Source organism: Camelus ferus, chromosome 6 (genome assembly GCF_009834535.1).
Source record: "Camelus ferus isolate YT-003-E chromosome 6, BCGSAC_Cfer_1.0, whole genome shotgun sequence".
Classification (NCBI taxonomy): Eukaryota; Metazoa; Chordata; class Mammalia; order Artiodactyla; family Camelidae; genus Camelus; species Camelus ferus.
Window position 1 is genome coordinate 10,071,184 of NC_045701.1, and position 12,475 is coordinate 10,083,658.

Sequence of the window (12,475 nt, forward strand, 5' to 3'; positions counted from 1 at the left end):
CAGCAGCAGTGAAACACAATTTTTTTTAATTGCCATGAGGGAAGGAGGTAGCGGAGTAGTTATTTGCTTCAGAAAATGAAGCTGGTTCAGGGAGCTGTGTGTGGATCGGGGACACACACTGCTGGGAAGACCACAGCTGTGGATTACCTAGCTCGTTCCAGGAGGCTGCAGGCAGCTTCCCGTTTTCTAGTTCCTCATTATCTAAATGCCAGGAGAAGTCTCCCCATGGCAAGTGGACCAGGACAGACTGCCCCCTTGTGGAGGAGCCAGGAGCCCCACTGAGACCCTGTCACCAGTGTTTTTCAGATCCTGTGTCCTTGCCTAGCTCTTCAGGGAGCCCTGCGCCTGTCTCCAAAGAGCTCTGTATCCACACCCAGGGACAGGCCCGGAACCCCTGGCACCCAATGAAAGGCGAGGCGGCCTGCCCCAGGGACGGACCAAGCAAACCACGGAGCTGGACTGGCAGGCTTACCAGTCTGGTCCTTTCAAAGGCAGGAGGGCATTTAACTGCAGACACCTGGCCTCTTAATCTGAGTCCTTTCCTGGAAAATAAGCCTGTCCTGGAAGCGCCAGGCCAGAGGCGGTTGGAACGAGGTTAGCCAGGCTGGCAGCCTGCAGCTGGCTGGAGGGAGATTGCAGGGGGGAGGGGGCTTGCAGTGGGGAGAGGGCAGGCTTCAGGTTCCAAGTGCAAACTTGCACTATGGAGGCCAGCATTCTGACTGCAGACAAACCTCCCAGCCCTTGTACCTAACTGTCCTCAGCTAGTGGAGTCAGCAGGTGACTGTTTTGAGGGGGCAGCGAGGGAGAAGAGTCAAGGTGTGGGGAAATTGTGACTGGTAAGAGCAAAAGACTCAGGACTACATCCCAGCCCCACTAGTTACTGGTTGGTGACTCAACAAATGATTTCTCTTTCTATACATGTTCCCTGACACAAGAATGGGGGTAACACTGCCTACCTTGCAGGCTTCAGGTTAAATCAGATAAAGATTCCAGTCCCACAGGAGTTTGCCCAAGTGCAGCTTCTACCCTGTTGAGGGATTTTAGATGTTAAGAAAGAATCATTCCCACTGCACCCAAACACTGCGCCCATACACAGGGCAAAACAGACTGGTCTTTGTACATTCCTGAGAGGGTTCGGAAGGGGTGCCCACCGTGTAATGCGTGGATGGGGAGGCAGGGGCCGAACACCTCTCCCGACGGCACACACAACTCCCACGTGGCTCACACACCACGTTAAGGAGGCAGAAGTCGGCTTCCACAGCTGGAGCCCTACCTCTCCTGGGACTGGCTGGGCAGAGGGGTCCTTTTCCTTCAAGAGGAGCCTCTGCACATAGCTCTCAGTCCCGAAGACAGCTCTGCCCAGCAGACTTCCTCCCTCCCTTGCCCACTCGCAGGGATCTGGAGCTCAGCCCCTCTACCTGGGACCACTGCTCCCAGATTACTGGAAACCATGTGCCACCTCTGGAAGACAGCCCACTCTGGTCAAGCCCAGGGTCTCCAGACTTCAGCTCAGCTACCCCGAGTTCTTCAACGAGCTTCTCCAGAGTCCGCGGTTTCACTAGTGACCTCAGTCGGTAACATTCCATTGAGGACAACCTGCTGATTTCAGGTTGCAATCACACTTTTGAACATAAGACTAATACGAAGATTATTGTTACATACCATCCCAGAAGACGGGTCTCATCTCAAAGAAGTCTGCAGCTGGGAAGGTAAATGCTCCCTGAGACTCACCCAAACCCGGGGATTTGCTGATGTTGCCTGAGACTGCCTTCCACACAGTGAGACGGGGGGAGGCTCGACAACCATCATCCGAGATCAGGCCCAGATAAGCCAGGTTAGCCCAGCACTATGGGAACACAGATGGTCAAACGAGAGAGTCAAAGATCACAGTAGCAAATGGCACCCTAAAGGCAGCTGGAAGAGCAGCTGAAGTCTGCAACGAGCCCTGTCCATCGGGTCTCTGGCTTCGGAGGTCAGTTTTGATTTCCGTCTGCCTTTGACTGCAGCCCTCAGAGTGGAGGCAGGCAGCAGGCTGCTGAGTTGCGCAGAAACTCACAAATGAAGGGGAGAGCCTAAAGGGGAAGGATCAGGAGGCCCTCACCAGGATTCTGTGGAAGACCTTCGTCCTCCAGGCCGGTGGGCGTGGGTGGGAGGCAGCAGAGCTTCCTGGCGCAGACCGTGAACTTCAGACCCAGACCCCAATCCTGCCTCTTCTTCCTGCTGCCACAGGCCCTGGGGAAGGCTCGAACTCCCTCTGCCTGGGCCACCTCACTTGTCACAACAGCACCTGTTTTGGGGGGTGTCAGAAGGATCAAGTGTGTCAATACATGGGAAGGGTTTAGAACAATTCCCAATCCCTGGCAGGTCAGGGCGCAGCACACATTAGCTACTGAATTATACGTGGAAACCCAGGGGAAACTGGCAGCCCTGTCCACAGACAGCTAGCAAAGCCCAAGAGAAAACAGACAAATTCGGTTTGCCATAAATCAATGAAAGACTTAATATTTTTATCTAATTCCCACTAGGTTTAATAGTCACCACTTTTGTAATTACACTTTAAGCTCCTAAAAGTGCTAGGCTGTGGCTTGAACCTTGTGCCTGCCACAGCGCCTGGCCCACGGTGGCAGGCTCTGCTCTCAGGCTGCCTGCTGACTGCAGACATGACCTACGTCCAGCAAAACACCCAGCTTCTCCAAGCCTGACTCCTCATCTGCCAAAGTTTCTGCCTTTCTCATCAAATTGTTTAATTTTGTTTACATACAGCACGTCTAGAATCACACCCCTCATCCTGGACAATCTGTTGGGAGACCAAGTAAGATTCCGCGCAGTAGGCAACTTGCAAACTCCCCCACCAAACAGGTGTCATTGTTCCCCATCTGTTAAGTGCACCGGCGCACTTCCCAGCACTAACAAACCCAGCTTAGGGCACAGGCTCCAATCTTGCTCTTCAGATGGAGACAAGGGACCTTAGGTCCTGCACGTGAACGTCCCCAATGATCTCCAGCACTGTGCATTCCACAGGTCCAAGGGCAGAACCATGTTCTGCTGATCCCTCCAAGTTTCTGGATTCGGGGCTAAGTTCCTAATAGGAACTGGCTGTCGAGTCATTTTTCTCTACCATTTGAAAGTTTAGAACAGGAAACTTTCCGGCGAAAGATTATCTTCCTACAAAGACAGGATCACTGTAACTATCCCCAGGTTCAAAGAAGGAATGTGGAGAATGCGGAGAAAGGAGCTGCCAGCCTGGGAGGATGTCCCCCCTTGGCTCTCAGCTCCTGATCCACACTCCTCGTGCAGGCCTGAGGGACAGGAAACCTCAGAATCTCCTCTTCCCACCACGAGGACCCTGGCCGAGGGGAAAGCGACATGTAGTTTAGAAAGCAACTAATACCAAAGGGGTATCTTTTACTCACAAATGATAAAATTATACCCCAATAATCCTAACCTTAAAAAAAACAAAAGCACACAATTTATGCAAAGGTTTTGAGGACTGACTAAAATCAGAAAATCTCACTTATATTTGAGATGCTCTGTTTAGTTAGAATAAGGGAGTCAGGGGCCGCAGGACAGCCGGCTGGGCGGGATGCTGACATTGCTGGGGGCAGGGAGGCGGCAGTGGGCAGAGCACTGGGCAGGAAGCAGCAGCCAAGGCGGTGGCCCTGGGGTTTCATGGAGAGCTCCTCTGGAGGGCGGCGGTGTTGGGGAAACTCCCCAGGGAGGAACAGCAGCAGGCAGCCATAACCACCTTTAGAACTGGAGGCACGAGGAGATGGTATGGTCACCCAAGTCCGGTGGGTCAGGAGGGAGCCCCCGGCAGGCACCACAGCCGGAAATGCTGCACAAAGCAGGGAGTGACAGTAGCGAAATGCTGACCTCCACCCGCTCCTGCCAGCGGACTCCAACCAGGTGCCACCAGCCACGGAGGGAACCCAGGGCCTGCAGGAGCGGCCTCCAGAGGGCAGGGCAGAGAATGAACTGAGGACAGAGGATGAGCAGTGGAGGTCCCTTCCCTGGAGAAGCGACTTCTGTTTCACACATTCCGCTGTCAGCCTGCTGTAGATCAAGTGAGGTTATGGGCCAGCTGTGATGGCAGGAGAACACACTTCAGTGCAGGAACAAGGAAGAAACAGGAGGCACCTGCTGGTCCTCAGTGATCCATGCTCTTCCCCTTTGGCCCTTTTCTGGAAATGGGCTGTTTGGATTTCTCAGAACATCACAACCATCCAAGTGCATTAATCCTCTTAGAGCTCATCACCGACCCTCTCCCTGCCCTTCCACTGCAGACACTGTCCTGGCCTGGAATGCATCCAGTTCCCCTGCCTCAAGTAGCTTGCAGCCATTCACATGGGCTGCTTTTTGTCAGCCAAGCTCTGGAGAAAACAAGGGAGTCGAAATAATGGGAGTCAAGATTCCTGCTGGGTGACACCATTTATTGAAAGGCAAACTTGCTTTCTCCACAAGTTCACTTACATGGAGGGAGCTGCCTCAGAACGTCTCTTGCCCATGACAAACCAAGGCCATCAAACCATATCCAAGAGCACAAACCCAACAGAATAAGGCTATTGGCATTGTTGGATGACATTCAGAAGCAAGAAAAACAATTATAAAGTTATATGATGATTGTCTCCTCAGCACTGCATTTGGCCATATACTTGTTTATTAAATATTTTTTTCTTTTTAAGCTAGCTAAAGAAAATATTCTCGAGTAGGATTAGTTCTTAAAGCAACAAACAGAAAAAAAAATGTGTACATAATAAAATCAAAAAGATGATAGCAGGTTAAAGCTGGCAAGGACCGTGGGTCCTGGTCCTCCGTCATTCCTATCATCTGCCACTCTGAGCTCATGTGTCAAGGTCACTCCTGTCAAGGCCACTGGGGTAAGATGAGCCAGAACTTGAAACTGTCTTCTCTCCACTCCCAGTCCGGTGTTCCTCCCACCCGGCTCCACTGCACACGTCAGGCTCACCACCAGTCCGACTGCTGCGTAGGAGGGCACGTTTGTTAACACAGGAACGGACCACTTCCAGGGTGAGGATGCAGGTCTTCTGAATGGTGAGCTCTGTTCTCTTTTCACAGGCAGTTTGTTTCTTGCAGGCTGTCTCGTGGCTCCAGAAGCAATTGGCCAGAACGAGAAGCAGCAACTTTCTCACAAACCAACACAGATGCTGACTTTCTCCCCAAGTTCTCAGGCCCCTAGTCTTCCCCATCTCCAATCTGTAGTTGTAAGCAGGTGGAGGCCTTGCTAGCAGGCCTCCTGGCAAATATCTAACGGTGGGAGAAGCAGTGGGGAACTCAAGAACACACGAGGGTCGAAGAACCCCAGGGCTTCCAGTGAACTAGTCAGCCAACCTCAGGCTTGCTGCGTCCCCAAGAAGACAGAGGGGCTCAGCCTCTATGTCCATGTGTGTGACTGTTGTCGGTCACCCTCTTACCCCTGATGGCACTCCAGGAAGGGAGGGATTTTGAGCCACTGTATTCACTGCTGTGTTCCCAGTGCCAAGGACCGGGATGTCGTGAGTCCCCAGGAAATACCTGCTAAATGAATGCATGGCTAAAGGGAGGGATCTCTCCACACTCCAAGAAAGTAAGCAAAGGCAAGAAGCACTCCACCCAGCAGAGGCAGAGGAGGACTTGGCTCTTCTGCTCTGGGGGCCTCACCCTTAAATGGGGCTGATCGCCCTGAATCCTGTTGGGTGGGCTCTGTGGCCTGGGGGAGGCAGGTGCTCCCTGTGGCAACCGTCAGTCATGGAGCTCTTGAGTCATGGGCCACTCATCTACCAGGCTGCGTGGGGACACAGAACACTTACCTCCACCCCCGCCCATGCACATGACTCACAGGGTTCTCTCCTGGCCATGGCCCCACTGAGCTGCCCTGCCCCACGCCCTGGCCAGCTGTGACTGGGCCTGGCCTCTGGGGACCGCCACAGAGGAGGTGACACCAGGAAGTGCTAGGCCACCCCGCATCCTCCCATTGACTCCATGAAACTCCATTTCAGCGACATGGCCTTGCGTAGACCTCTCCCAGTCCCAGCTTCCTCCTGCCTGGTGCCAGCCGCTGTCCCACTGACCCAGGAAGTTGGAAGGATTCTTCCAGTTTGCACAGATATGTCTCTGTCTGACTTTGGTTTCTTTTCCTCCTTTTCCTCACATAAACCTGAGATCCTGCTCAATCTGCCTCTTGTCCACACATCCTTCCAGCTTTCAAGAACTTCTTCTCCTTCCGCCTCCTCCTTCCTACCCACACCACACACAGCTGCTCATCACCCCTTCTCCCATCCCCATGACCTCACTGCACATCACTCACCTCTTCCTCAAGCCCAAGTCTGTGAGCCTTGTCCCCAACCTCCCCCGACAAGTCCCCACCCAGTGAGCACCCCGTCCAGGGGCCAGAGAGCACAGCCTGCTGCTCCAGGAGGTGGGAGGAAAGCACTAATAAGACACGACGGGAAGGCTCCATCCTCCCAAGGAACCACATCATTTGTCAAAAACTTTACTTACACGTCTCCCCACCCCACCTGCATAGAAGAAATTGCACTGGGTGACTGGAATTGATCTAGGCATGGTTCAGAAATTACAACAAAATTCTAAATAAAATAGCAACCAAGGGCCACAGATACAAGTGTCCTCTGACTTTCCTTCCCTCTGTCAACAAGGCATTTACCAAGACCGCTTGAATTTCTCTTCTCAGGATTACCTGCCCCTTATCACCACAATTCCTTTTTTCCAACTCTGATGTCCCGAGTGGTCTTTATTCTACCTCCTCCTGCCTCTGCTCCATAATACTTAACAACCTGGTAGCTTCCTGCTCTTTTTTTTTTTTTAAATAACACTCAATAGAGATGTGTGAACTTTACAAACGAGCCACCCGACGAAGCCTCTGTAACATTCCAAACTGGAAAAGCAGGCGCCCAGGAGAAGGTCTGATTTAAAATATGTACAGTGTATACATCGCCACCCCACTCCCCTGCACGACGACTATTTAACAGGGGCTAGCACGTGGGCCCTTGCCCTTGACAAGGGAGGGCGGGGGTCCAGGGGGCACTGCAGGAGTGCTGGCAGACAGCTGTGCAGAAGGGGGCTCCACCCCGCCAGGTGGGCGGGGGCGGCTCCGGGCCACAGGTGTCTCAGTACCGCACTGCAGCAGCTGCCGGGTCAGCTACCCGGGCTGCACCCAACACAGATCCCAGGAGGAACGTAAAGTCATGGGGAGGAGTCGCCTGGTGTGTGAAGAGGCAGCGATGGGGCATGGGTACTCCCTTTCCTGCCTCCTCCTGCGGCGGCGGGTCCCTGGAAGTGGGCTCAGATCTGGCTGACAACGGTGCTGTCCTTGGGGAAGGCGTAGCTCAGTGGTGCCTCATAGAGGCTTCCCCCATCCGTGCTGAGGTCGTCGTCATCATCCATGTCATCCAGCACTTTGCTTGGCAGCTTCTTAAGTCTGCAAAGCAACAGGGGGCATGTTTCCTGGCCCTGGACTGGGGCTTACCTCTGATCTGGAGCCCAAGGGGTCCTGGGCTACTGCGTCACATACAAGCACATGAACTTAACCATTCTGCACCTGGTAGTTCCTACACCCCAGGGAGCAGCAGCGGGAGGACGAGAGGCTGCTGCTGACAGGCGGGCTGGGTGGCGCTGGGCTGGGCAGGGCGGGGCCGAGACCCATAGCACTCACTCGTGTTTCTCCCTCAAGCTCCAGTGCGGCAGGGCACTGCATTCATTTCTATTTTTCAAAATACTGCAACTTGATTATTGAGATTTTTGGTGGCCCTTTATATGTTGCCCCTAATGCCAGCCTGGGGCTGGTTCTCCACAGACAGGCCCTCTTTACAGGATTCTCAACAGGCTCCAGTCTTCTGCATTTGTGAGCCAACTCCCTGGGCAGCCAGCAGAAAGCCCCAGGTCACCGCTGGCCTCCAAGACTGGCCCAGCTCCGTGAATTAGCATGAACCTAATCTCCTGCCCTCACTCCAAAGCCCCTGGCAGTGACCTTGAGGCAGGGAAAACCACCCCCCACCTAAGCCTGGCATCCTCAGGACCCGGGCCAGGGAGCTGAGAGAGCAGCTCTCTCTGGAAACCATGCGAGGGATATGCTCCTTCTTCTGAGGACACAAACCAGAACTCTATCTCATTTCTCCATAAGTCACATCCATGCAGGACCCCCAAGTTCTAGTCCCAGAGCGGCCCCCTCCATGGGGGTATGAGCTAGTCTTACCTTGCTCTAAGCCCGAGTTTCCCTCTTTGGACAACAGGGATAATACCTGCCCGACCGACACTGGGACACTGGGATGAGGGTGACACAGGTGATGACACAGATCACACCTTACTGAGCACGTGGGGCAACTAGAGTGGACACAGCCACTCTCATCTCCAGGACGGGATGACCCCAAAAGGTGATGACAAGGGATCAGCTTGAGGCTGCAGCAGTGAGAATGCTGTGAAAGCATCGTGCTGCGCTATCCTCCAGTGTCGGGAGGTGAGGTCACTGCACTCGCCCACCTTAAGTCCTTCTTCATGGAATTCAGCTGCCCCTGCAGCTGCTCATTCACGTCCATCTGCTCCTCCAGCTCCCTCTGCAGCTTCTTTTTGGAACTTTCCAGTCTGTCGATTTCCTCCTCGGCCTCCTCCACCTGTCGCTTCATTGCTTTCAAGCGCAAGCTCAGCTGCAGGGAGAGAGGGGAGGGCAGGCTGTGAGCGGGCAGGTGGCCCCGCCCAGCAGAGAGGCCAGGGGTCCAGCCCCTTCTCTCCAGGCAACAGAGATATGGCAAAGGAGGCCACCAGCCTCACAGGAAAGTAGAGATAAGACTCCAAAGCAGACAAGTCTACTTTTTAAAAGCAAAGATCAGGGTATGAAATTTGCTGAACCCCCTACTGAAGTGGGCTAGAAAGGCCCAGGTCCATAAGGATAAGGGACAGAGAGGAAAGGAAGTACCTGGTCCAACATCTGCCTGCCCACCCACCCACCCACCAAGGCCTCCCCAGCCTGAGACAGGATCCACAGAGAGCCCCGCACCTGGTCCTTCTGATCGGTCAGCGACAGGTGCTCGTCATCCACCTGCATCACCAGCTCCTTCACCTTCCGCTCCAGCCGGCGGTTGCTGAGCTGGAGGCTGGCTCGGTCCCTGGGGAAGCAGAGGACCATTTCATCGCAGCCCTAAGGAGGCCCAGCCCAGGGCTGCCTGGTTGACTGAGGCTTAGGGTCAGAGACACAACTGTACAGGAGGGAAGCGCTGCGCACTGGACAGACAAGGAAACAGGGGCTCCGAGAGGGGGAGTGGCTTTGCCCGAAGCTGCAGAGTTAGAGAGGGGCTGAGCCGGGGCCAGACCTGCCCCGAGTTCTCCCAGCCCCAGGCTTTCTTTGGTAAGGCAGAGGGTCACAGACTGCCGGGCTTTGAGTGTTTGGGGTTTGCTCCAAGCAGCTCTGGCCCAGTCCCAATGTCCTACTGAAAATGGATAATGTCAAGTGCTATATGTACATACACATCCCCACACTGCTTCAAGGAAAGTAAGGGACCATGAGTAAAAACTGAGACTTGTCAAGTTCAACCTGGTGCTGGCCCTCTGACTGCAAGTCTGCGAGCTAGCTGCAGAGAACCCTGGTGCAGGAAAGGGGTGTGGTCATCTGATCCTGTGTCCCTCCCCACACTGTGGGGGGATACACCCACCTCTGACAGCCACTCAGCCTCTGCTTGAATACATCCGGCCCTCAGAGCAGAGTCAGCCCCTCACCTCTATTCCAGCTCAAACTCAGTAGCCTATGAGGCAGCCTGTCCAATTTAGGGCATAGGGAAAGGAGCAGCCAGTCTAGTGGAAAGCTAAGGACTGAGCAGTGGAGGTCCGGAGTTTTAGTCCTGCTACAGCAATATTCTGCCAGGCTACCTTCCTTCAAGTCGCTCACTTCAGCGGGTCTCAGTTTTCCCATCTGTAAAATGGAAATAATTTTCCAGCAGGACTGGACTTGCTCTGCTTTCTTCACAGGTTTACGAGGATGGGAAGAGACACAAGAGTGAAAAGAGTAGAAGGACTTCTTAATGTAATTGTACTTTATAAGCACTGTATTGTGAGTGGAAAATGCAATGTCTTAAAACTGTATTTAAAATTGGCAAAAAAAAAAAAAAAAAAAAACCAAAAACAAAAACCCAGAGCCTCTACACCATGGCTGGGCCTGGCTCACCGCTCCTCGCTCTCCAGACGGTCCTCCAGCTCAGCAATCCTGGCCTCCATCTGCACCACCAGCCCTTCTTTGCTGGACCTGTAGGAACCTTCCAGGTGGATAATCCGGCTCTTTAAGTCCTTGTTCTGGAATCAGACAGGGAGACTGTGAGGGGCCGTGTCCACACTCTCTGTGCAGAGCACAGCACAGGGCGGGATGTGTGGTCAGTGGCTGTGATAAGCCTGCTTTCCACATTAGGATGTGTGGCCCCAGGGGCCCTGGGGAAGTTTCCAAGGAAAAGCTTTGCACTCCAGTCCCCGCCAGCTAAATGAAGAGATTCTATCTCATTCCCTTCTGAGCCTGAGTGAAGTCTTTGGCATGTCCTAAAAGTTCTGGATGTCAGTGAGCTCGACCTTGGCCTCTTATATACCTCTTGGGGGCAGGACAGGAGAAACAGACTCCTTCAGCAATATCACATGTCAAGTTCCGTAAAGAACTGACATGAATAGCATGTAAAAGAAATAATGATTCAAGTAAGCTTTGTTAGCAGCACCTGCATTTGAGGACACTGGTTCATTATTCTCTTTTCGTTCAAATTTAGCCCTCTTTAGGATCTAGAAGACAACACTCATTTGCAGTCCCACCTCTCCCCAGCCGCTTAACTTCCAAGCACATTTAATATAATTGAGAATGACCTCTTTGGAAAAGGCCTTAGAGACACCTCTACCTCTTGGGTGAGTCATGCCCCAGAGTTCTTGGGGTGCTGTGCAAAGAAGGCTCGACCAAGGGGGTCCAGTCCAAAGTCATGAGGAGGGAAGAGAAGAGAGACTCATGGGGCCAGGGGCCCTCACCTGCCGCTCCAGGGAAATCTTGTCACACTCCAAGTCTTGCCTCACGGCTCTCTCCTGAAGCAGCTCATTCCGCACCTGCTCCATCTACACCCAAGTGGAAAAGCCCAGAGGTTAGAGGAGTTGTTCCTACAGCCTTTGCACTAAAACAGTGCCCAGGTACTGAATTCCAACCATCAAGTTAGTGCTCCTCTTCATGACAGGGGCCTCCTGCCTTCTACTCCTGAGTACAGGAGCTGCTTCTTGGATATTCTTGACATCTCAGTAATTGCAAAGGTAATGGATACAAGCAACAATAAGAGCCACAGCTAACCTTGCTGTTATGGGCTGAACTGTGTCCCCACCAAGAAGGTACACTGAAGACCTAACCCCTAGGACCTCAGATGTAACCTTATTTGGAAACAGGGTCTTTACAGAGGCAACCCAGTTAAACTGAGGTCATTAGGGTGGGCTCTGATCCAATATGACCGGAGTCCTCGTGAAAAGGCGAAGTTTGGCTGAAGAGACAGACATGCAGAGAGCCAAGACAGAGAGACATGGGGAGAATGTGCTGCGATGATGGAGAATTGGAGTGAGGCACCCACAAGTCGAGGAGCACCAAAGACTGACAACAAACTATCAGAAGCTAGGAAGAAGCAGGGAAGGAGTCTCCTGCAGGTCCGGAGGGAGCACGGCCCTGATGATATTGTGATTTCGGACTTTCAGCCTCCAGAACTTTATATGGTACAGTCCTGTTGTTCAAGGCCACCCCGTTTACGGCAACTCTAGAGAACTGGTAACCTGCTCAGCACTCCACACACACTAGCTATGACAGCCCCCCCCCCCCCGCCCCCCGCCACCACAGAGGTCCTATCATCCCTGCTGAGGACATCAGGGCCTGGAGAAGTTAACTGACTCGTATGCTGACCGACCACCCCAGCTTACCAAACACCGAGGATGGGCTCAGGACACAGGACTTCTGCACTCAAACGGGGGAGCCCCAGGCAAACTGGGCCGAGTCAGTCACCCAGCTTGCCCAAGATCTACACAACTAGGAACAGGGGGCGTCAGTGTTCCCCTGAGCTCGTGACTACTGCATTACAAGCTCAAGCCTCAGAAAGGGCTCCCACGGTCAGCATATCTCAGACGTTGCTAGATTCCTCCCTTCTTAGGCCAGAAACAGAAGTCAGCAAGAACACTCCAGGTGTCCTGGCAAGGGCTAAGCGTTACTGAGGATTTCTTCTATATTAATAGGAAATGAGCCCAGCTGAGCGGCATCTGGAAAAAAATCCAGCCGCCTGTCTACCGGCATCTCCACACCCCATCCCCAGTGGGCCTTCAGCAGCAGGGAAAAGCGCTTCCGAGGTGGAGGCCCCAGACCTCGTTCCCAGGGCCCTCCAGCAGAGGGCAGCCTGGGGAAGCCCAGAGAACCTAGAAGATGAGCCAGGAAAACAAAACGGCCAGTTCCTTCTTCAGGCTGGGGTCCAGCCTGCCTAAGAGA

At 53.4% G+C, this 12,475-nt stretch overlaps 1 protein-coding gene across 3 annotated transcripts in view; it reads right to left on the reverse strand.

Annotated features, from left to right (window-relative positions):
• Window positions 1-4,409: 4,409 nt before the first annotated feature.
• The window catches only part of CGNL1 (cingulin like 1), a 144,180-nt gene continuing 136,114 nt past the window's right edge, over window positions 4,410-12,475 (reverse strand). For all 3 annotated transcript variants that reach the window (XM_032481099.1, XM_032481100.1, XM_032481097.1), the window contains 5 exons: window positions 10,999-11,082; window positions 10,169-10,293; window positions 9,008-9,116; window positions 8,494-8,657; window positions 4,410-7,435 (listed from right to left, as the gene is read on the reverse strand). In XM_032481099.1, coding sequence (XP_032336990.1) covers window positions 7,300-7,435; window positions 8,494-8,657; window positions 9,008-9,116; window positions 10,169-10,293; window positions 10,999-11,082 — 618 coding nt within the window. In that variant the 3' untranslated portion in view covers window positions 4,410-7,299. The remainder of the gene's footprint in view (window positions 7,436-8,493; window positions 8,658-9,007; window positions 9,117-10,168; window positions 10,294-10,998; window positions 11,083-12,475) is intronic.